Consider the following 25,372-nt stretch of genomic DNA (forward strand, 5'->3'; position numbering starts at 1 on the left):
GCTTCTCTTTAGAAGATGCAATCCAGCTAGAACATGTCAGCTTCCAGGCAAGGCGCAAACAGCACAATCTGCAGCAGAGACCCCCTAACAGCAGCCTGTATTGCCCCCGCCTGGGCAAGTCCCAGGCAAAGGGGTCAGCGGGCATCTATCCCAAGTGCAGTTTCTAAAGGAAAGCGCACAACATGCAAAGGGGCCAGTACCACATCAAACACAGGGCGTGTGCAGCGGGATGAGTTAACCCTGCGCTCCCTGGCTGCTTTGATCATCAATAGTGCAGGAGCAGAGCTTTGGCACTCGCTGACTTTACTGCGTATGCACCAACGCGAGCTCGGCGGGGCTGTGTCACTCAGCTACGGGACGGTGCCAGGACCGAGGTAAGAGCTGCTGACGCCAGCTCCAACAGACGCCCGATACTCACTGGTGTCACAGTTGGCCCCGAAGTATCCATGGCGGCAGCGGCACTCGCTGGGTCTCACGCACAGCTCGTTCTCCTTGCAGGTGAAATTCCCCTCGCACACGGCTGCCAAGAGAAAGGGAGAGACATGGAACAGTGACAGGGCAGGGAAAGGCAAAGCCAGGGAGAAGGGAAGGGAGGAAGTCCTCCGGCAGTCTGGGAGAGTCGGCACTAGGCAGCACCACTGCTCTCCTCCCCGGCTCCCCTTAGGAAGCCAGTGGCACCAGGGCAAGTCCCCGGGTGGAGGTGGGATCCTGGATGGAGCCAGGAGGCAGCGGCAGAACAGCAACTGGTGCCTCAGTGCTCCGCAGACTGCTGCCTTCTGGCCACCTGATAAGGTGCTTTGGGTGGAAGATCAAGGACACCAGGGAGGGAGAAGGCAAGAGTCCAGTCTGGGGCGGTCAGGGTGACCAGATGTCCCAATTTTATAGGGACAGTCCCGATATTTGGGGCTTTTTCTTATATAGGCATTTATGACCCCACCCCCACACACACACCCTGTCCCGATTGTTCATACTTGCTGTCTGGTCACCCTCGGTGTGGTGCTGGTCTAAGAGAAGGGGGCTGCTCCCCCTTAGCCTCTTCTTGCCCTGGAGTCAGGCAACGGCAGTCTCACAGGACTCCGGGTGCCACACTAAACCCCACAGCGAGGGCTCGGCTGGCAAAAGCAGGTGCCATGACACTCTGGGGTCTAGCAGGAGCTCTGCCTGGGGAGTGGAGGGGGAGAGACCTAGCTGACAGGGAGGCCCTGCCCTGCCTCTGGGCGAGCGACAGGCCAAGGGTGCTGCAAGAGGGAAGGATGGAAGTCACCTGCAAAACTCTGGATGGAACATGGCAGCTACAGGTAGAAAGGGCCAATCCTGTTACAAACCTAAATGAACACAGTCGTCAAAAGAGGCAGCAGCCGGCCATCTTCAGGGGATGAGGGGATGCCAGCCCCCAGGCCTTGGGAATGCCAGGCAGCCTCTGGCAGACACAGCTAAGGCAGCGCCTGGTAGCATGGAGCCAGCTGACTCGGCCAGGTTCTCGCGCCCCCCGGAGCATCGCAGGGCGAGGAGGGGAAGGGTTCCTGCCTCCTTTGTCACAGGCGCTGACCGCCAGGAGGCATCACGTCTCTTGGAGCTTCGGTTGCCCCGGCAACAGCACACCACATGGATTCGGCTGGGGCATGGTACAGGGGGCAGAGCATGGGTCAGACACCTCTCCTCAGCCACCTGGGTCCAGCAAAGCCAGCAAGGGTCAGCAAAAGGCTCTCCATGTCCTCTGCTGGAGACAGCTCCCTGCCTGCACAGGCTCTGACCCTTCTGCTCTGGGAGGAAGCTCCTCCTCCGTCCTGGCAGCCAGCAGCAGCCTGTGGTGGGGCACCCAACAAGGAGGCAGTGGCGCTGCCCAGTGCTAGGCCGAGGCTGAGGAGAGGTATCCTGTCCAGTGCTCGATGCTGTGCCTGGCTGGAGCCCCCAGGCAGCTCGAGCGCCTGCGCCGCTTCTCCTCGGTCCCGCGCGCCCTCTCCCCCCCGCCCGCTGCGGCAGGGCGCGCGGCTGGCACCAGCTCGCCGGCGGCCTGCGGGCGGGGGCGGGGCCTGGGGAGCCCCCGAGGCCGGCCCAGCTCCCATCGCTGCGCCGGCGCCGGCCTGCGGAGCGGACGCCGGGATCTGCCGCGGCGGCGCGCGCGGCGCGGCTCCGCGGCCTCGGCCGCGCTCCCTCAGGCATGCGCACGGCCGCAGTCCGCCCGCCCCGGCGCCGCGTCCGCCCCGGCGGAGCTCGCCGGCCATGCAGCCACCGCCCCCCCCCAGGCTGGCTGGAGCCCCGCCTGCCCCGACCAGCATCCCTGCAGCGTTCCACCCACAGGGGTAGAACCTCCCTGGCCCGGGAGCAGCTGACCCACACTCAGAAAGGGACAGCATGACTCCATGGTGCTCTCTAGTCCGGGTGTGCCTTCGCTAGGCACCTCCGCCCTTCCTCCCGCATGGGGACCGGGCTGCATCGATCCCTGCGGTGGTCACCTCCCTGTCGCACACTGCGCATTGGGCTGAGCGTGGGCGAAATGCAAGAGCTGCAGCCTGAACACAGGGCAGCAGCCCCTCAGTGGGCCAGGATGCCGTGAGCACTTCTCCCTTGGGCTCAGTTCCTTCCACTGGTTCCCAGTCCGCAGCCTGTGAAGCCAGGTTCCAGCTACCTCAGCAACCACATCGGCACCCATGACCAACAGCTATGCACAACACAGCTCACAAGCCCCAGCCGAAGCCCACCAGAGCTGTAGGTGAAGCGTTGTCAGTCACCAGCAGAGCCTCCTCACCCAGGGAAGGGAGAGGAGCAGGGGACTCCATACAGTCCATCTTACCTGGGAAGCTCCCAGATGCTATGGTGATGACACTGAAATCCCTCAAAGAGACAGCTAGATTAGATAAACCAGACTAGTGGTGAGAACAGGCCTAGGGCTGAGGAAACCTGGATTGCCTTCCTGATTGACTCCGACCACTGTGAGACCTTGAAAGAAGCTTCCAGATGGAGACACTAAGAAGTTAATGAGTCCCCCACCTCATGAAGCATTTTGAGAGTGTCAGATAAAAGTCACTAAACAAAGTATCATAATTAGCATTAAATGCAAACCTTGAGGTATTGGTTTGTTATATTGTTACCTCCGTATATGCAGGAGATGCAAAGGGGCTCTCTTAATTTTCCTGCAGGAACCGTAACCTCTGAATTCCCTGGAGTCATGTGATACAGGCTCAGCCTGAATGTTGCATTCGAGCGAGGCTGTGCACAGAACACACATAGGCAGGAAGCCTTTCCTCCAGCACTAACAACGCAGCAGCTGAGCAGCGCAGAGCAATACCACACAACAGGAAGTCAGGGATACTGGGGCCAGCTGGAACTGCGGGAAGTTTTACAGGAATCCAAAAATAGCCTCCCAAAGTTTCACAGCCACGCTCTGGGAATGCAGATTCCAAGAACGCTCAATCCCCACACACTCACTCTTGCAGAACTGAACTCGACAAAGCCCTCTAGACTGAGACACTGAAAGCCGAGCGTCAGCCCCCAGGGGAGCTTTGAACCACTGACAATAGCCGATTGATTGTAACAGTACCTTCCGATGACCCTACCCTGGAGCAGCCCTGGCCAGAGCTCTCCTGGCAGAAATGAAGAGCACGCCATGGAATACCCTCTATTATCCTGCCATATCTAGGACGTGCCTTAGGTTACGGCCTTGCCTTCCACAGGGGACTTCAGTGAGTGTCCACAACAGAGCCCCAAATTCCCATCACTTGCTTCTTCCACTCACTGCAGACAAGCTCAGGCCGAACGTCAGGCCCTGGAGCTGTAGCAACGTTCACTGAAGCGCTACATGTTCCACACATGCGGCCTCCCTTTTCTTTCCAGCCCCGTATCTCGGTACCCCCTCCTTCACTTCTCTTCCTCTTCCCCCCTCAGAGATGGGGCCTCTCAGGGAGCGACATCATCTCTCCACGGGGGCTGGGCAGCACACTCTGAAACCCATCAATCTACTCCCATGACTATCCAAACACAGGCCGATACAGAGTCGTGGGAGGCATCTGAGGAGCAGAAAGGGCTGCTCCCAAGGGCTGCACAGAGCGTAAGTGGCCAACCCAGAAGCTGAGTTTCATTCTCCTGCCAAGGCCCAAATGAGGAACCTGGTGTGTGACAAGGGCCCGAAATGAGGAACACTTCAAAATGATTCATGCAGGACAAACTGCCGTGGGCTTCTTCCCCTGAGTGCACCTGGCTCGGCTTTACGATGGATGTAAACAGCTGTCAGCGGTAACAGCGAGGAGACTCCAAAACTGGGTGGACGGGCAGGGACTAGTGCTCGGACCCACCTCTCGCAGGGGAAGCCAGACATCTGCACTTTGCTGTCTCACGGAGGCAGCTGGCACCGTGCTGGGAAGGGACGCCAGCTGTGACTAGCTGTCTGAGGGGAGCCCAGCTCCAATCCATCGGCTGCAATGCCACTTTACCAAGTGAACCGGAGTTTTGGGATATGCCCACTGCCCTGGGTGCTCTCGGTGTCCTGCAGACATCCACTGTTTCGCTGCTGGTCCCTGCCTCGCCCCCAGGGCTAGCTCTGATCAAGGAAGGAAAGGTGGGACCCTCCCAAAGGAACCCCCTGGACACAGAGCTCACACTCAGATGCAAGGGGGCTGGGAACACCCTTCAGGGATGGGAGGACAGGTGGCTCTGAGGACGGAGGAAGAAGCAGTGTCTAAAGAAGGGATACTGGTGCTTACCTATCAAACACTCGTCTCCTTGTTGCCTCCATCCTGGGCAGCACACAGATCCAGAGAAGCTGCACAAAGGAAAACACAAAGGTCCGGTTACAATTCTCATGTGCCTCGGTCCCTCTGCCAAAGGCTTCCACTTCCTCTGGAGAGAGCTCGCTCTCCTGCGTGATGGGCCACAGCTCTGAGACAGCCACCCCACCCCAAGGGCTTGAAGTGAGTCAGGAAGGCCCAGGTAGGCCTGTTGTAGAGGAAGGCAAATATCTGCAGCCAGTGGCTGCAAGTCCTGGCCGACACAGGAGCTGGGGCACTCACTCATGGTCTGCTCTGCTCCCCCCACCCCTCGGAGAATACTTTGGGGCAAATCTCCTTCTCCTCGAGGGTTGTCCAATGCAGGGTGCTGACGGCTACAATGCAAACCAAACAAAAGAATTCAGCTGCAGGGAGTCTCAGAGCCTGAGTCAACTGACGTGGGCTCACCTTATGGGGCTAAAAAGAGCAGTGTGGACACATTCCTGCTTGAGCTGGGGCCCAGGCTCCGAGACTCTCCCCAGGTTTCAGACTCCAGGCTCGAGCCCACGTTGTGCTGCTAAAATTGTGCTCTAATTTTAGCCCCACAGCACAAGCCCCGCAAACCCGCATCATAGAACCACAGGGTTAGAAGGGACCACAAGGGTCATCTAGTCTAACCTCCTAGCAAGATGCAGGATTTGTTGGGTCTAAACCATACAATACAGATGGCGCCAGCCTCCTTTCGAAACCTCCAGCAAAGGAGCTTCCACACCCTCCCTCGGGTCAGTTGGCCTGGGCTCTGTGACTTGCTCCGCAGAGTTTTTCTTTGCAGTGTAGATGTATTGTATGAGGCTGGTCGGAGGATAAGCAAGGGACGATGCTTTCATTATGCCACCACCGCTCACAGCCATATCTCAGTCTCATCTGCCCCCGCTGGTGCAGAGGAACAAACCACCACGTGTCTGCATGAGACGGAGCCTGCTGGTGTGTGAGTAAAGGGCAATCCAGACACGCCTGAAGTGATGCTAGGTTGGGGGAAGAAGCAGGAGCAGCTGGAGAGGATACCAGCAACCGGGGGGCCACAGTCTTTGCAGGAAAACTTTGTCATCCACATTTCCCATTTGAAAATGGAGTTACCACGATGGTTTCATTTCTTCAAAAATCTCCATTTTGAAAAATATTCAATGGAAACTTCAGAAGAAACAAAGAGTCCTGTGGCACCTTATAGACTAACAGAGCATGAGCTTTTGTGGGTGAATACCCACTTCGTCGGATGCATGCACGAAAGCTCATGCTCTAATATGTCTGTTAGTCTATAAGGTGCCACAGGACTCTTTGCTGCTTTTACCGATCCAGACTAACACGGCTCCCCCTCTGATACTTCAGAAGAAACGCCACCTGATGCCTGTCCCAATGAAAGGGGGGGGGGGCTTTCCATTTTTCTGCATGGCCTATTTTGATGGCTAACTCGGTCACATGCTTTCTAAACAAAAACATCTCATTTTCAGCATCCCCCTTTTGAAAACAAAATACATTTTTTCTACAAAAAGTTGCACACTAATGAAAAATTGGAGCTTGGTGGAACACACGGAGCCCAAACGTCTTCACCTCACCCAGATCCATAGAATCCTTCGACTTCTTGACCAGCTCCAGTCAGCCAGCAGGGAGGGGAGAGGGTCTGTTACACAGGTCTGAAGCTAGAGCCATGGCAGAGGCCAGCTGCAGTGGAGAGAGCACTCTGGGTATGTCTACACTACAGTAACACACCCGCAGCTGACTTGGGCTCATGGGGGTTGGGCTGCAGAGCTATAACTTTGCAGTATAGAGGCTGGGGCTCGGGCTGGAGCCCAGGCTCTGAGACCCTCCCCACCTTGCAGGGTCTCAGAGTCCTGGGATCCAGCCTGAACCCAACTGTGTTCACTGCAATTTGATAGCCCCACAGGCCAAGCCCTGCAAGCCCAAGTCAGCTGACCTGTGCCAGCCGTGGGTGTTTTACTGCCATGTAGACATACCCTCTGAGTCCATACCTAGCGAGAGGGGTCAGTCATTTTCTGTTAGACCATCAGACACTGACCCAGGCCTTCGTTACCAAGATGAGACTGGACTAAACTCAACTCCTGCTGTGGCCCAAACGTCACTTGCAGCTTCCACTTGCTGTTACAGAAACTGCCCCAGGAACGTTGAACTCTCACTGCTTCAAGCCTACGTACAAGTGGGAACTGCAAGCAGCTACAAGGGAGCAGCGGAGCCAGCCAGCCATTCTGCCTGGCCCCTTGTCTCCCAGAACTTCCCTACTCCAGTCTGCCGTTTCCTCCCTCTCCAAACTTGGCATCTAGAAGCTGAACAAGCAGCTTCTGCAATGGTCCTAGCTCAGCTTCCTGGAGTCAGGCCATTTCAAAGCAGCCCAGCTGCTCTTCTAAGCGCTAGACTGGAGCAGCCGGAGGTTCCCCTTCTGAGACTCACAGGGCAGTTGCTCATCTGTTGCTCTCTCAGGCAAAGTTCTGTTCTGCGGACCATGTGCGAGACATCTCCTGTCACACACATTTGGCAGCCTTGTCATAGCTCTCATACCCTGTGCGTGTTTGTGTGTGAAAGAGAGACCGTTGGAGATTGTCAGTGACGGAGACTCCACCACGACCCTTGGTGAATTTTTCCAGTGGCTGATTACTCTCTCTGTTAAAAATGTGCACTTTCTTTCCAGGCTGAATTTGTTTCGCTTTAGCTTCCTGATATTGGCTCGTGTTATACCTTGCTCTGCTAGGTAGAAGAACCCATTATTAAATAATTTGTTCCCCATGTAGGTACCTATAGACGGTGATCATGTTTAGCTTAACCTTCTCTTTGTTAAGCTAAACAGATTGAGCTCCTTGAACCTGTCACCATAAGGCAGGTTTTCTAATCCTTTAATCATTCCCGTGACTCTTCTCTAAACCCTCTCCAATTTTTTCAACCTCCTTCTTAAACTGTGGACACCAGAACTGAACACAGGATTCCAGCAGTGGTTGCATCAGTGCCAAATACAGTGGCAAAATAACCTCTTCACTCATACTGGAGATTTCCTTGTTTACGCATCCCAGTATTACATTAGCCCTTTTGGTCACAGCGTCACACTGGGAGCTCGTGTTCAGCTGATTATCTGCCACGAGCCCCAAATCTTTTGCAGAGTCACTGCCTCGCAGGATAGAGTCCCCCATCCTGTAAGTACAGCCTACAATCTTAGTTCCTAGATGTATACAGTTACATGTAGGCATATTGCTTGCTTGCACCTAGCTTAGGAAGTGACCAAGACCACTCTGTATCAGTGACCTGTCCTCTTCATTTTTTTACCCCAATTGTTGTGTCATTTGCAAACTTCATCAGTAATTATGTCGTCTTCTTCTAGGTCATTAATAAAAAATGTTAAATAGCATAGGGCCAAAAACCGATTGCTGCGGGACCCCACTAGAAACAGACCCATCCGACGATGATTCCCCATTTACAATTACATTTTGAGACCTGTCAATTAGCCTGATTTTAATCAATTTAATGTGTGCTATGCTCATTTTATATCTTTCTAGTTTTTTTAATCAAAATGTCATGTGGTACCAAGTCAAATGTCTTACAGAAGTCTAAGTATATTAAGTCAACACTATTACCTTTATCAGCCAAACTTGTAATCTCGTTAAAAAGAGATACCAAGATAGTGACAAGTTATATTTTCTATAAACCCATGTTGACTGGTATTAATTATATTACCCTCCTTGAAATCTTTATTGAGTCCTGCAACAGCCCCTCCATTATCTTATCAACATCAGACCAACAGGCCTATAATACCTGGGTCATCCTGTGACCTTTTTAAACAATGGCACAACTGAGCTTTCTTCCAGTCTTCTGGAACTTCTCTGGTGCTTCCAGACTTAGTGAAAATCAACGTTAACGGCTGAGTGAGCTCCTCAGCCAGCTGTTTTAAAACTCTTGGATGCAAGTTAACTGGACCTACTGATCTGAAAAGTTTAATTTTAGTAGTTGCTGTTTAACATATTCCTGAGTCATTTGTGGAACAGAGTGTTATCTTATGATAGGATTACATCATCTGTTTTTTCCCCAAATACAGAACAGAAATATTTAATGGACACTTCTGCTTTTAATTGATGATTCTGCCATTTCCATCTAGTAATGGACCAATATCATTTCAGGATTCTTTTTGTTCCTAATATACTTTAAAAATTCCTTCTTATTGTCCTTAACTCTGTTGGCCATAATTTCTCTGTGTGTCCATTTGCCTCCCTTATCAATTTTCTACAATTCTAGCTTCTGATCTAAAGTCACAAAAAACTTCTGATCTTTATTCATTATTCTCAACTTTTCCATTCTTCCATTTGTTTACACACATACACACACACACTTGCCTCGCACGTCCCCTCCTAGTCAGGCCATTTTTTAACTAATATGGCCTTCTTCCTCGATTGTGGCTCTTGGGCATCTAGTAAAGTGATCTTAAACAATTCCCAAACATGATTCATGTTTTTCTGATTAAATTCTTCCTCTCAGCTGATCTGGCTTATAATTGTTTTCAGCTTTGTGAAATTGGCCCTTTTAAAGCACCAAGTATATAATCATTGATATGGACTTTATTCTGTTTGCACATTAAAAATGTGCTCAAGTCATTATCACTTATATCTAAGCTACCATTAATTTTTAGTTGTGATCAGTTCCTCGTTATCCATCAAGACAAGGTCTAATATAGAGTTCCCCCATGTTGGATGCAACACTTTTTTCATGCACAGCTGCATGCAGCTGAGGGGAAGGTCAGACCTTAAGTGTCAGAGAGAAGCTCCCAAATACAGAACAGAAATATGTTGCTGTGATGATTTACAGCCAACTGAGAAGTGTGTGTCTCCCCTCTTCCCCCTAGTTTGGAGGTGGGATGAAGCATAGTCTCTAATGGCACCAGGAGCCTCTCTAGAGCTGGTCTGACATTTTTTCTCACAGGAAATACTTTTAAATGCATTTTTTTCTAAGTTCTCCATGAATAATTTTTCATTTTTTTCAACAGAAACACAAATCAAAATATTTTCAGTTTCCAAAACCCCCAAATGTTACCAGAAATGGAACATTTTTACCAAAACAAACAAACAAAATCTGTTTCCAGGTTGTTTATTTTTTCAGTTAAAACATTTTGAGATGAAAATGTCAAATCAGTTCTAAGTCTGTCTCTTTCAAATATAGCAACTAAACCACCAGACCCTCCGCCCTCCTCACACACACAGCACACCAGTGCAGGGCCTGGAGTGAGCTCCAGGAAACACTGCATCCCTCATGGCCAGCAGAGGAATTTCTCCAGCTCACACCAAAATGTCAGAACCTGGACAGCTTGTTTTAATTCAGCTCAAAGGCCCCTTCTGGGCTGGATCTGTAGCAGTTTACACTCATACAAGGCACAGGCAGTGAAGAATAAGCCAGCCCCAGCCTAACATCAGTTCTCTATAGCTCATCATTAATGTTGCATGGACTTTACTTATCAGATTCGACTCCCTGGTGCCAGCATCTCCACAGCAGCAGCAGGAATCTGATGCGACCTGTGTCAGCTTCACTCCTGCTCCAATTGTCGAAGCACCATGTGCAGCAGAATCCGAGGCACGTACTCAAGCCTCCATTGCTGCTGGAGGAGTTAATTGTGGGATGGGCAGGACAGTGGCAGAGGTAGACATGCAGGAACATGGACATTGCCAGACAGGGTCAGACAGTGTCCCGTCTAGCCCAGTGGCCTGTCTCTGACAGATGCCAGTACCAGCTGCTTTAGAGGAAAGGGCAATAAACCCCTAGTAGGCAATACTGGCCTTAGGGGAACTTGATGGATGTTTGCACTACCAATATTAATGTTAATCTGCTTTTGATTCCTGCTCAGCTCTTGGCCTTAGCAGTATCTTGTGGCGGTGAGTTCCAATGGTCAATAATGCACGGTGTAAGAGAGTATTTAGTTGTCAGTGTTCAATTTGTTGCCTTTCAATTTCATTGGACATCCCTTTGTCTGGATTTGCTATCTCAAGGTATTTCATTATCTCATTTACCTCTAATATGTGCCCTCTTATTCATCTCCTTTCTAACTAAGCAGTCACAATCACTTCTGTCACTCCCTTAGGGTTCTACCCTGCCACCCATCACTGTAGAATCTAAAAATAAACAGCAACAGTGAAGAATCGAGTGGACTTCATGGGGTTTCTGGCTCTTCCTCCTTTTCAGGATCAAACAGTCTCTGCTTGCAGCAGGGTAGTTGCTTTTCACTCTCCTTTCATACAGAAGTCTCTCCCAGCCTCTGATCATGTTTATCATCCATTTCTGGACACGTGCTGCGTCGGTGTAATGCTTCTAGTGCAGTCTAGCCCTAAAGCACCTCTCTCCCACCATTCATTGTACAGGAGCTCAGGCTTTGTGAATCATAGTGTGCTCCTGTGATGTGATTTTCTAGGTACCTAAAAGTTAGGCACTGTCATGCTGCAGCTAAGTTCCTGGGTCACTCAAGGCCCTAAGTAACTCCATCTTTTTTGCAAATCTATTACCCTAATAGATTAGTGAGGCAGGATTTTCCTTTGCAGAAACTGTTCAGATTAATCCTTGTCGTATCATGGTCATGCAGATGTTTTATAATTCTACTTTTAGTTATCGTTTGAGCCCGTTTTCCTGGTCCTGAAGTAAGGCTAATTGGTGTGGACAAATTTGACCTCCACTACTATAGGGGAGCAGATGTAGCCATAACCAGGAGGTTACTCCCTGCAGTGAGGAGAATGCAGGAGTCTCATGGGAGTGTGTGCAGAAGAGAAGGTGAAAAGTTTTCTATAACTTGGATTGCCAAACCAGGTTGTGTAGGGGCTCAATCATACAGGTCACCCCACTTGGCTAGTGCAAGACTGCTCCCTATTGGACACACTAGCATTGTGATCAGTCCACTTTTCAATATTCCAAATGACAGGATCCCCATCACGACCCCAGGCAGGCGCTGCCCCAGTCTGAGAAGTGGATTATCCTGATAGTCAGACTAAATTTACTCTTCTATCCCACTTCTCCTCATTATGCCCCCTTCTATTTGGAAAACAATACCCCCCCGATGGTGTTTAACTTGCTGCACACAGTCACTCCAGCTGTCTCCCTCCCATGGAGGATTTGAGGTTTGGGATTAATTTCCACCACCCTCCCCGCTCCCAATTATTAGCTGCATTTCCCCAAACTTCATCTCGTTTTGTTATAATGAAAATTGGACTCTAATGCTAGTACAAAACTAGAGCTTGCTCCTACCACAGTAGAATCACCCACTTCAAAGACAATGCTCCAGAAAACCCCAGTGATGGGAGAAGTTCTAATCCTGAGGAGCAGACGAAGGAACATTTTACATTTATGCAGTGCCTGCTACCTCATTAATGTAAAGCAATATACGAACTATATACTTTAGCCAGGGATCGCTCACCTACCACTGAAACGCAGCCACCTCTGGGGGGGAACGTGGCCTTGCACATAGTGCACTGCAATGCTATACAAGAGAGGAGGCAGGGAATTCAGAAGTCTGTGGAAAACTGTCTAGTTAAAATGGCAGAGGGAATTTAGGGATGCAGAATGTGACAACTCCAGTCCAGGTGGAATTTGGGTAGGCCAGGTTAATACCCCGACTCTGAGGAAAAGTCACAGGGGGGTTACAAACAACATTATTCTCCTTTTCAGAAAAAAGAAAACAACAAGGCATCATAGGATCCAAGATCTCAATAAGCAACTTCCAGACATAAGAAAGGAACACTGGGTTCACAGAGCATATGCTCATGCAGCCACTGCCGCGGTACAGCCGATAGAGACGCTATGGTACTCTAACGAGCAGACGTGGACAGGACCTCTGCTAAACACCAAAGAGTAACAAGTGACGGGAATGTAGAGGCCTGGGGCAGGTCTACACTACAGCCCTAAGATGACCTATGTTAGGTCCTTCTGGTCAGAAGATGCCATGCTGTCATCCTGTACAATGCATAGGCCTGGTCTACACTACACAGTTAGGTCGACATAAACTGCCTCATGGCGACCGAATTATGTCAGCCTCCTTCTGTCAGCAGGGCACGTCCTCACCAGGAGAGCTTCCACCGACTGAAGAGGGGCGGAGGGAGGGCAGAGGGGCTCTCAGCTCCCCACTGGGAGCCCAGCTGCCCTTCTGGGCTCCCAGCTTCTTGACTGCCAGCCGGGGGAGGGGAGTACCTGGGCTTCTCAGCTCCCAGAACAGGGAGTCTTTGGATAGCAGCCAGCATGGAGCTGAAAGACAGCCAACAGCCCATGTGAGGACTAGACCAACCTAAGCGCTGCGCCCCTTGCAGAGATGGAGTTATGATGACGGTGTAGCGGGGCACTGATATCGGCGGGACAAGGCTGTAGCGTGCACACTGACATAATTCGGTTGACACGAGGCAGCTTACGTCGACCTAACTGTGTAGTGTAGACCAAGCCTATGCACTGTACAGGACGACAGCATGGCATCTTCTGACCAGGTGAGGCCCTGCTTTATCATGCCATGGGCATAGCCTCAGAGTCACAAAGTTAAAGGCCAGAAGGGCCCACCACATCTTTCAGTCTGACCTCCTGTATAGCATGGGCCACCAGCCCCACCCAGCACCCTCACACTAACCCAACAACTGGCACAGAACGGGGGGGGACTGAGGTGCACCAGTGCTGAGGTCCCTACAATGGCAGGGAAATGATTGAGAGAATCCTGGCAAATTACACCCTTCACCCCAAGGCCAATCAGACCCGGGGGGAAATTCCTGACCAACCCATAGATGCAGATCACTTAGACCCCGAGCAAGGACCAGCCAGCCAAGCACCTGAGAGAGAATGCTTGGTACCACCTCAGAGCCCTGGTCCTTCCCATCCTATGTCCCTCCTCCAGCCATGGACATCCCTGATGCTTCAGAGGAAATAGATTTTAAAAAACCCACAGAATACATGGAGGGGGGGGGGGCAGAATCCCTTCCTGACCTCTGCTGGTCGCTGGCTGAAACCCTGAAGCATGAGCTTGAGGAACGTCAGGCATATACTGGAAGCGAGCCCCACCATTATAAGCAACTCATCATACGATCTCACTCATAAATTTGTCCAGCTCTCTCTTAAAACCAAGTAAGTTGTTTGCCCCCAACAACTCCTATTGGGGCTGTTCCAGATCCTCACCCCTCTGATGGTGAGAAACCTTCTTCTAATTTCCAGCCTGAATTTGTCCCTGGCCGGTTTATCCTCATTTGTTCTTGTGCCAACACTGTCCTCTAGCTTCAATAGCTCTTCTCTCTCCCTGGTGTTTATCCTCCTGACGTATTTATAGAGAGAGCAATCAGCCCCCCTCTGAGCCTTCTTTTGGTGAGATTAAACAAGCCAGGCTCTTCCCAACTCCTCTCAAAAGACAGCTCCTCCATTCCCCTGACCAGCCCTGTAGCTCTTCTCTGCATCTGTTTCAGTTAGAAAAGACGGCTACTAACCTTTGTGTAACTGCTGTTCTCCGAGATGTGTTGCACATGTCCATTCCATGTCAGGTGTGCACGCGCCGCAAGCATGGACGCCGGAAATTTTTCCCTTGCTGGTACCCATCAGGTCAGGTCTAGTGCCCTCTGGTACTGCGTGCTCATGTGCCAGTATAAGGGGTCTGGCTGACCCCACATCCTCTCAGTTCCCTCTTGCCAGCCAACTCGGACAGAGGGGTAGGACTGTGGGTCTTGGGATGGACATGCGCAGCACATCTTGAAGAACAACAGTTACGGAAAGGTTAGTAACCATTTTTTCTTCTTCAAGTGCTTGCACAGGTCCATTCCACATTAAGTGACTCCCAAGCAGCGTCACAGGAGCTGGAATCAGAGTTCATGGACATGCTGATTGCAACACGGCTCGACCAAACTCGGTGTCATCTCTAGCTTGCTGGGTGATGGCATAGTGGGAAGAAAACATATGTACCGACGACCAAGTCGCCGCTCTGCAGATGTCCTGCATTGAGATCTGGACCAGGAACGCTGCTGAGGAAGCTTGTGCTCTCATAGAATGGGACGTCAGTATAGTCAGTGGCTGGACACATGCCTGCTTGTAGCATATGCGGATGCACGATGTGATCCAGGATGAATCCTCTTGAGCTGAAATAGGCTTCTCATCCTGTCTGCTACCACCACAAAGAGCTGCGTGGATCTGCGGAACGGTCTTGTCCTCTCAATATAGAAAGCCAGGGCGCATCTAACATCAGGTGTGTGGAGGCATTGCTCCTCCCTCCTCGTATGCAATTTTGGGAAGAAAACCGGCTGGAAAATAGCCTGATTATTGTGAAACTGTGAAACCACCTTGGGAGGAATGTGGGCGGAGCTGTACCTTGCCCTTAAAGAAGATTGTGTACAGGGGTTCTGATGTAAGGGCCCGGATCGCTGAGACCCGCCTGGCTGAAGCAATAGCCACCAGAAAGGACACCTTCCAAGAAAGGTAAGACAAGGGGCATGTTGCCAGTGGCTCAAATTGGGGCCTGTGAGTTTTGACAAGACCAGGTTTAGGTCCCATGGGGGAATGGGCTCCCGAGTCTGAGGGTATAGACTTTCTAGGGCCTTGATAAAACGAATGGACATCCAATACCAAAAAAATGATCAGCCATCCATGGAGCATGGCCAGGTGTATTTTACCTGATGAGATTGCCAGCCCTGGCTATTTCAGATGGAACAAATACTTCAGAACGGTCTGCAGTGACAGCCGGGTGGGTGAGAGACCTTGCTGGGAAGACCAAATGGAAAAATGCTTCAGCTTGATTATTAGCAGGTAAATATGCCCAATGGTCTGTGATGGGATGTTAGATGGGGTGGGATCTGAGTTACTACAGAGAATTCTTTCCTGGGTGCTGGCTGGTGAGTCTTGCCCACATGCTCAGGGTTTAACTGATCACCATATTTGGGGTTGGGAAGGAATTTTCCTCTGGGGCAGATTGGCAGAGGCCCTGGAGGTTTTTCGCCTTCCTCTGCAGCACAGGGCACGGGTCACTTGCTGGAGGATTCTCTGCACCTTGAGGTCTTTAAACCACAATTTGAGGACTTCACTAACTCAGACATAGGTTAGGGGTTTGTTACAGAAGTGGGTGGGTGAGATTCTGTGGCCTGTGTTGTGCAGGAGGTCAGACTAGATGATCATAATGGTCCCTTCTGACCTTAAAGTCTATGAGTATGTAGCTCTGGGAGAGGGGTTCCTCCTAGGTAGCAGCACCTGGCGGACTTGCTGGAAACAGGCCAGCTCCTTGGGATTTAATCCTGGAGCTCCCAAGCTGTCAGGTGGAGGGCACTGAAGTTTGGTGGAGTATCTGTCCATGGTCCTGTGAGATAAGGTCCAGGAGGAGAGGGAGCAGCATCGGAGTCACTAGTGAAGGCCTAGCAGTGTGGCGAACCAGTGCTGGTGCAGCCAGGCCGGGGCTATAATGACCTGTGCTCTGTCCCGCTTGATCTTCAGCAGGGCCTTGTGCACGAGAGGAATGGGAGGGAAGGCGTAGAAAAGGTGCTGTGTCCAAGGGACCAGGAAAACATCTGTGAGCAAGCCTGGGCTGTGGCCTTGCAGGAGCAAAATTGGTGACATTTCCTGTTCTGTTTGGTCACAAACAAGTCTATGCGGGGAGTCCCCAGTCACTGGAAAACGACCCTTACTACACTGGGGTTCAGAGACCACTTGTGGTGACTGGAGAAAGACCTGCTGAGGTGATCTGCCGGTTCGTTCTGGGCTCCCGGATGCTGAAAAGCTTTGAGGTGGATAAAGTGCTTTATGCAAAACCTCCACAAGCTGATAGCTTCCTGACAGGGAGGAAGACCGAGCGCCTCCTTGCCTGTTGAGGTAGAACATGGCTGCCGTGTTGTCTGTGAGCACTAGCACGTTCTTGTTCGCCATGTGGGGTAAGAACACCTGACAGGCCCCAGGTGAGCCCCCCATCCTAGTTCTGACACATCCAAGACTCGGACTAGCGAGGGCTGGGGCCTGGAGAAGGGGACGCCTGAGAGGTACAGAGGGTCCCTCCACCAGTCGAGGGAGGCAAGGACCGAGGCAGGTGCTGTGAGCACCGAGTCCAAATGGCGGCGGCTTGGCGAGTACGCTGAGGCCAAGCAAACTGGAAGGGGTCTGAGACGTACTGCGCTAATATGTGCACGTGGCCATGTGACCTAGCAATCTGAGGCAAAACCAGGCCATCGTGACCGGGTGGGCTTTGACCTGCTCTGTCGATGGTGCCATTGTCTGGAAGCGGGTTTTTGGGAGGAAGGCCCTGGCCTGGGAGGAATCGAGCACCACTCCAATAAACTCTATCCTCTGCACAGGGGCCAAGGCAGAGTTCTGTTCGTTTATAAGCAGGCCCAGTGCTTGAAAGGTTGGCTGTATGAGCTGGATTATTAGCCTCCACCTGGGCCTCAGACCGGCCTTTGACCAGCCAGTCATCAAGGTCTGGGTAGACTTGGCCTTCCTGAGAAGATGAGGGGTCCACCACTACCTCCAGGCATTTTGTAAAAACTTGTGGGGCTGCCGAAAGGCCAAACGGGAGAACCGCAAATTGGTAGCGAGTCTGGTCTACAGCAAACCTGAGAAACCTTCTGCGGCTTGGAAAAGTGAGATGTGGAAATAAGCGTCGCTCTAATTGAGGGCAGCAAAGCAGTACCCTGGATGCAGGGCGGGAAAGATGGAGGCCAGAGAGACTATGTGGAACTTCAGCTTTTTGAGGTAGCTGTTGAGGCATCGTAGGTCTAAATAGGTCAGAGAGCACCCTTGGCCTTTGGAATTAGGAAATAGCAGTAGTAAAACCCCTTCCCTCTTAAGTCCTGGGGAACCTTCTCCATGGCTCCCACTCAGAGGAGGGCTGGCACCTCCTGGGCTAGCAGCTGTTCATGAGATGAGTCCCTGAAGAGGGATGGGGAGAGAGGATGGAGGGGAGGAGTGGAAATACACTGGAGTGTATAACCCCTTTCCACAGTGCTCAGCACCCAGTGGTCTGTGGTGATATGAGACCATGCCAAGCTGAAGTGGGACAGGCGGTCCGAAAACAGCAGAGAGACAGAATCCGGTGACACAGCAATTGGTATAATGCCCTTGGGTGTCCCGTCAAAAGTTCTGCTTAGCTGCCCCTCAGTACCTGGGCGGGCTGGGTAGGGACGCTGAGGCAGACGGGGTCAGTTGCCTGCGTCTAAAATCCCTGCTCCATTTCTTTTGCAGGTCCTGATGGAGTGGTAGAGCCAAGAAATGGGTGGAGTGCGGGGCCTGAAGTGCTTCCTCAAAGGCGCCAGAGCGTAGAGACCCAGGGACTTGAGGCTGGCTCTGGAGTCCTTCAGGCCATGGAGCTTTGCATTTGTTTGCGCTGAGAAGAGCGAAGCACCTTCAAACAGGAGATCATGAAGGGATGGCTGGACCCCCGTCAGCAAGCCTGAGCACTGAAGCCAAGAGCACCTGCGTGTGGCCACTGCAGAGGCCCTGGGTCTAACCGCCGAGTTCGCTGCATTCAGGGTGGCTTGCAAGAAAGCCCTGCCTACAGACTTCCTCTCCTCCACCAGAGCGGAGAAGTCCTGCCTGGACTCTTGGGGAAGCGAGTCCTTGAATTTTGACAAAGCCCCAGACCATGAAATCGTACCTTCCCGGCAACGCCGGCTGGTTGGAGATACAGCACCGTAAAGCCCATGTAGAATAAAACTTTCTACCAAAGAGGCCCGTTTCTTGGAGTCCTTCGCCTTGGGAGGGGGGGTCGCTCCTTGCAGCCCTGGTCTGGAGGGGATACAAGTACTCGTACCCCCGGGCGGGAACAAACTACTTCTTTTTGGCCCTCTCTGAGTGGGAGGCAGGGAGGATGGGGTTTGCCACAGAGCATTAACAGCTCCCATGATGGCCTCATTGAGAGGTAGAGCCACCTTAGAGGGGGCCTCCGTGGTCAATATATCGACCAAGCTGTGGGAGGACTCTGACTACCTCCACTTCCAGCTCGAGGTTTGAGGCCACGGGACATATTTTCCCTTCTGCCCACCGGCACCTCCAGCAACGGCTCCTGTGCTGCTAGCAACAGCGGTACCGGAAGCACCAGCACCTCTCTGGCTGCAATAAACGCCTCCAGGGTGCCCAGTACCACGATTACACTGGTGCTGCACTGTCCCTCTGGCGCTGATGATGGGGCCCGGACTCAACGGAGCCTACGTACAGGACGGAATCAATGGTACTGCCCGCGGAGCAGGGCAGAGGAGTGGCCAGACTCCACTGCACTCCCCATGCCTGGCCTTCTGGGAACACCACCTCTTGGCCAGCTGCTTCTTCTGTTTCTTTCTCGGCACCAGTGAAGGGGAACAGCGCTGAGAGTCTCTCACAGTGGGAGGAGCACTCCACACCAATGCAGAGGGACTCGGTGTTGAGTCCGAATGATTCGGCTCTGAAGAGGGTCAGAGCACCACCTCCATCAGGAGGAACTTCAACCTGGCCTCCATTATACACTTCTTTATACACTGCTTGAATGGACAGCAGATCTGACAGTGATCCCCGATATGAGTCTCACCCAAGCACTTTAGGCAACTGGAGAGTGGGTCACCCACAGGCCTGGCCTTGACGCAGAAGGCTCAAGGCTTGAAGCCCAAAGACTGAGGCATGCCTCATGAGGTACTGGGGACAGATGAAACTTTGCTAACGCAGCAAGAAGCACCAATTAACTATGTATAACAAACTAACAATAGTCCAAGCGAGAAATAAACAACTGGGATAGAACGAAAACAGAGAAAATGGAGTAAAACAGAGACCACCGAGTACAGTCAAAACAAGAACAGTTCCAGCGACAGTCATGGGTAATAAGAAGGAACTGAGAGGATGTGGAGTGAGCCAGACCCCGTATACTGGCGCATGAGCGTGTGGCACCAGAGGGCGCTAGAGCCAACCTGACAGGTACCACCAAGAGAAAAATTTCCGGGACTGTGCTCGCGGTGCACGCACCTAATGTGGAATGGAACACGGGTGACCAGACGTGTACGCAGTGCTCCAGGTGTGGTCTTACCAGTGCCTCATATGATGGCATTAATTCTTCAATACCTCTGCTTGAAATGCCTTGTCTGATACAACCTAGGTCGCATTTGCTTTTTTCATAGCTGCATCCCATTGGTAGCTCAGAGTCATCCTGTGATCGACCCACACACCCAGGTCTCTCTCCTCCTCTGTCACTTCCAAATGATGAGCCCCCAGCTGGTAGCAGATATTTGTATTAGACCCTAAGTGGATGACCTTGCACTTTGTACTATTGAATTTCATTCCATTTCTGTCACTCCAGACTTCAAGATCATCTAGTTGTTCCTGGAGAACCTGCCCATCCTCCTCTGTATTGACAATGCCTAACTTTGTATCCTTAGCAAATTTCATTGTCACAATCCTACTTTTTGTGCCAATATCATTACTAACAACACTGAATAAAATGGGTACCCAGAGCAATCCTGGAGGAACTCCACTAGTAACCACCACAGTGCATAGGGGTGGGAAGCTCCCATGAAATGTATGCCTCCTTCTCTGGGGTTCCTAAGTGCGGCTGACATTAGGATGAGTAGATTTTAAAAATGTACAGATCAGGTCCCTCTCAGGTAGACTAGGTGCGGGGGCAGCAGCAGAGTGGGGGATGGCTGGGTATGGGAGCAGGGCACTGGTACTGGGTATGCAGGGCAGAGGGTTAGTGGGCGATCAGGGCAGAACATTGGGGGCGGGGGGAGGCTGGAAGGTTGGACTGGAAGAAGAGGAGTCACCTTCTTCCCTCTACCCTGTCCCAGCCCACACACCCCGTCCCCATCAACTCTCTTATCTTTCAGACCGGATACTGGGATTCATTACAGAGGTGGGTGGGGGAGAATGACTATTTACTAGTGTCCATTTCCCAGGGTGCTGCCCCCCTCCCCACGCTCCCATCCAACCTGCCTACTGTATTGATTATTTCTATTAGATTCTAGAAACTCCAGCTGAGATTGTGGCCCCTGGCCCCAGGCACTTCACAGGCTCTGCAATAACACAGGTCTTGCCCAGAAGAGCTTCCACTGGTTATCCCCACTGCAGAGACCAGGAAATGAGACAGCTCCCCATCCACCCCGCCTGCCAGGCAGAACCAGAATAAGGCGCTAAGGTGGGGAAGGGTCAAGTTCAAGGCATCCTGTGGAATGTAGTTTACTTTGGTAGCAAGGGCACCAGGTGAGACGTGACCTCCCTACAGAGAGTGGGGAGGTGCCAGGCAGGGCTCCCTCAGTTCTGGCCTGCCCCGGAGCAGGGATTTTGTTTCCACTTCCCAAGCACTGGTTCTTTAAAACAATATGGCTATTGCTGCACCTGGAAGCAGGCTCCAGGCAAGTCCCTCCTTTTAAGTGCGTCTGGAAAACACCAGGGGTGGGGGGGAGCCAGCCTGGACGTGGTCTCTCCACTGGCTTTTGTTGCATTTTTGGAATGAAGGTGGCTGAAGGGAGGCGTGGGCGGGGAAGGGGGGATACTCGGTATTTTTTTCAGAAAATTAGAGGGTTCCCTCCCTAAATAGCAAATGTGAAACCCTCTAGTCCCCCTGCAGCAAGGCGGCCAACTCCTAAGCGAGCACGTGGCTGGGGTCTGAAGCCTGTTCTGGTTCATAAACTGTCTCACTAGAAAACGCAGCCTGTAATTTGAGGCGAGGACACTAGAGCTGGGGAGGTTTGCTCAATGAGCCCATTATCCAAGCCCCTCGAGAGCCCATGAAAGGTGCGTGTTGTTCCTGGAGTAGCTTGTGGACTCACTTGACCTCACAGGCCACGATACAAAAGGTGAATCTATGCACTGTCCCCAGGCAGCAGCCCACTCCCAGCAAAGGCCAGGGGCTAGAAAAGAGAGGGGCTTTTCCTTCCCGCAAAGAGCAGGTCTCGGCTCCTGCCCCACAAACCAACCTGCTGCTTGAATGTCGGGTTTGTTGGCAGTTCCTCTGACCCCCTTCCCTCCTCCCACTCCAGCCGCACGCTGAAAATGAGCTCTTGCTTCAAATCCAGCGCTGCGGAGCAGTGGGGCTTGTGAAAACAATCTGCAGCGTCAGGGATACAATCAAATGGGAGGAAGTGGTGGCCTCTAAGCAGCTGTTTGGAGAGCGAGGCAGGGACTCTAGCAACTCCCTGGAGTTCCTGGGCCTTGCAAGAGGAGTCAGACGCTCTGGCAAGACATTGGAGGGGAAACAGCGCCAACCCTCGGCATGCCAGTCCCCCGTGGGCTCCACCACAGCTCATCTAGTGACTGGGAGAGTCAGGCCATTTCCAACCAAAATTAAAGTCTCCTTGATTCTCTACTGCTCCAGCCCATGGGCGATCTAACCCCGAACGCCCCTCATCCAGCCCCTGCCCAAGAGTGGGCCAGTGACCCCAGAGAGGAGACTGTCTCCTCCGCGCCAGGAGTCGCCAATCGCCACGTACTGTGCACTCACGGTCAGCAGAGGGCAGGGCAGGGTGGGCTCCTCACCAGCTCTGGTGCCCTTTTTTACCCCCGCACAATTGCTCTCCTTCCCCCAGACACGGGCCCTAGCGCCTCATGAGATACCCCAGCCCCTGACTAGCCCCCCACCCCAGACCCGTGTCAGGCCCCACCGCCCTGCAGTACCACACAAAAGGGACTTTGTCCTGCAAAAAAAAAAAAAAAACCCCAACAAACCAGATGCTTCCATTGGAAAGGGGTGGGGGGTACAGAAATTCCACAGAATTGGAAAGTCTCTTGTCTAGGAGGGTTTGTTTGCAAGAGTATAAATCTAAAGCAGATGGAGCCTCCTTTCCACTGGGTTTTAGGTTACGCCTGGGCTGCGTTTCTCCCTCGGAACCGCGCGGTTGTACGGACTCTCCCCAGAACTGCCAGTCCCGGGGCGCTCCGCGGGCTGGGGCGAGCGGCATACGGTTGCTGGCGGGGTTCGGGCTTGGCCGGGGGAAGCGGGCGCTGCAGCATCCCGAGAACCGTAGCCCAGGATGGGGTTAATCCTCCCGAAAGCGGCGCTCGCTGGAAGGGGGGGGGGGGCAAAGGCATGCGGAGCTCTGAGCTGGCAAACTCCACGCAGGGATGCCGAGAAACGTGCGACTAAAGTTACAGGCTCGGCCAGCCCGAGCGTGGCAGCGGGGGCGACTCAGGTGACCCCCCCGCCCGCGGACCCAGGTGGTGCCGAGGGCAGCTGTGCACAGATGTGGGAGTTCCCCGAGCCTGCCCTGCCCGGTGCCTGCGGGTCGGAGCCAGGCCGGCCGGGGACCGTTAGCTAGAGCCTGCCCCGTCTCCGCAGCCACAGGCGGGACCCAGCCACCCAAAGCCTCCTCCGGAGGGGCCGCTGATCCCCAGCGGCCAGTAATCGCCCCCCCGGAACGGGCACCCCAGCAGCCCCAATCCGGGGGGCCAGGACAGGGCCAGCGGGACCCTCGCCCCCAGCTGCCCATCGGGCGGGGGGGATCTCAGGGCCAGCGGGACCCTCGCCCCCAGCTGCCCATCGGGCGGGGGGGATCTCAGGGCCAGCGGGACCCTCGCCCCCAGCTGCCCCTTGAGGGGGGGATCTCAGGGCCAGCGGGACCCTCGCCCCCAGCTACCCCTCGGGGGGGACGGACTCTCAGGGCCAGCGGGACCCTCGCCCCCAGCTGCCCCTTGAGGGGGGGATCTCAGGGCCAGCGGGACCCTCGCCCCCAGCTACCCCTCGGGGGGGGATCTCAGAGCCAGCGGGACCCTCGCCCCCAGCTACCCCTCGGGGGGGGGATCTCAGAGCCAGCGGGACCCTCGCCCCCAGCTACCCCTCTCGGGGCGGGACGCAGGGCAGGCCCCGCTCCGGCAGGCAGAGGCGGCTCTCTCCGGGTTCCCGCGGCTGCTCCTACCCGGTGGCTCCGCACACGTTCCTCCCGCCGGGACGCAGCTCCTGGGCAGCTCCCCAGCTCAGCAGCAGCAGCAGCAGCGCTCCAGCCCGCCCGGGCCGAGGCAGCCCCCGGAGCCTGGCGGCCGGGCCCCTGGGCGCCTCCATCGGCGTCTCCTCCGCTGGGGTCCCGTGCGGGGCGGCGCGCTCCGCTCTCCGGCCCGAGCGCGGCCGCCCTGGCTCCCCGGCGGCGGCTGCCTGCGGGGTCCCGGCCGGAAGCTGCAGTGCGAGCGCGGAGCTGCCCCGCCGCCGCCTCCTCCGCGCCCCTCTCGGCAGCAGCAGGAGGGCGCCCGGCCAGCCAGGAAATTCCACATTGGTTCCCCTGATCCCGGGCCAGGCTCTGGGGGACGCGGAGCCGCCGCCTCCTGCCCGCCCCGGGGCCTCCCCGCCCTGTGCCCGGCCGGGCTGCGGCTCCTCGTCCCGCCACGGCCCCGGCCCGGGCCCCGTCCGAGCCTTTCTCCCCCTGGGGCTCGGGGGCAGAGCGAGGGGCGCGGCCGCCCCCATCCTAGACCCCGCCGGCGTTTGTTATTGTAGGGTCGCTTGGCAGGAGCGGGGCCGTCCCTTGGTGCCGCGATTCCCAGCGGGGCGGGAGGGCACGGTCCGACTTCGCTGGTGTGCGGAGTTTGCCCGGCGCCGTCCCCAGCCTGCCCGCAGCCCGTGTCCGAAGCGTGTTGGGGAGCGGGACAGGGAGGCTGCCGGTCCGTGGCTGCAGAGGGGAAGGCTCTCGCAGCAGCGGCGTGGGGAAGAGAGAGGGAGAGGAGCGGAGATGGCCTGTCAGGTTAGGGGTAGCCCGTCCCGCAGGGGTGGGAGAGCAGGGGCAGCCGGGACCCCATAGTAACGGAGAGCCCGTAGAGAGGTTCAGTTCGGGGTGGGGTGGGGGGGATGAAGCTCTTTGTCCAGGAGATTAGGCTGGAGAACAGACTTGGGAGGTCACTGCCAGCCGCAGATCGAGGGAGGGGGGCAAGGCGACATGCAAATAAGCTGGCCCCATTAACTGCATCTCTCTGAGAGACTGTGAATCGCACAGAGCCAGCCAGCGCTTTCCAGACATCAAAGGAAAGCCAAGCCACACACGGGGGGACTGTACCCTGGAGAGCAGACTCTGAACGTGACAAAGGGCAAACACACTCCTTGGATGTCTAAGCAGCGTCTACACTTCAGAAAAGGATGTTGAAAAATTGGAAAGGGATCATGGAATCATAGAATCTCAGGGTTGGAGGGGACCTCAGGAGGTGTCTAGTCCAACCCCCTGCTCAAAGCAGGACCAATCCCCAACTAAAAGAGTTCGAAAAGAGCCTCCCAGGCTGGCAAACCTGCCTGATAGTGAGAGATGAAAGAAGTTCAGGGAAGGGATCATTCTGATGATCATCTAGTCTGACCGCCTCTAAAACGCAGGCCACAGAACTTCCTCACAATAATTCCCAGAGCAGAGCTTTTAGAAAAAACAGCCTGTCTTGATTTAAAATAGTCAGCAAGGGAGAAGTCACCAACTCTTGATAAATTGTTCCAATGGTTAATTATTCTCACCTTTCAAAAGGTATGCCTTGTTTCCAGCCTGTCTAACTTCAACTTCCAATGATTGGATCATGTTATAACTTTCCCAGGTCCATTGAAGAGCCCACCATTTGTTCCCCAGCTCCGTACTTACAGACTGTGATCCCGTCGTCACTTAATGGAGTCTGGCGGCACCTTAAAGACTAACAGATTTATTTGGGTATAAGCTTTTGTGGGTAAAAAACCCACTTCTTCAGATGCATGGAGTGAAAATTACAGATGCAGGTCTTATATAATGACACATGAAGTCCTACTT

The 25,372-nt window shown here is 53.6% G+C and overlaps 1 protein-coding gene across 2 annotated transcripts in view; it reads right to left on the bottom strand.

The window, feature by feature from the left end:
• Window positions 1-23,884, bottom strand: part of SCARF2 (scavenger receptor class F member 2) — a 98,564-nt gene extending 74,680 nt beyond the window's left edge. The window contains exons 1-3 of one of the 2 annotated variants that reach the window (XM_039505823.1): window positions 23,528-23,884; window positions 4,701-4,759; window positions 419-520 (exon numbers count right to left, since the gene is read on the bottom strand). In XM_039505823.1, the coding sequence (XP_039361757.1) occupies window positions 419-520; window positions 4,701-4,759; window positions 23,528-23,670 (304 nt within the window). In that variant the 5' untranslated portion in view covers window positions 23,671-23,884. The remainder of the gene's footprint in view (window positions 1-418; window positions 521-4,700; window positions 4,760-23,527) is intronic. The other variant, XM_039505821.1, reaches the window with a different exon arrangement.
• Window positions 23,885-25,372: the final 1,488 nt, after the last annotated feature.

Source organism: Mauremys reevesii, linkage group 18 (genome assembly GCF_016161935.1).
Source record: "Mauremys reevesii isolate NIE-2019 linkage group 18, ASM1616193v1, whole genome shotgun sequence".
Lineage (NCBI taxonomy): Eukaryota > Metazoa > Chordata > Testudines > Geoemydidae > Mauremys > Mauremys reevesii.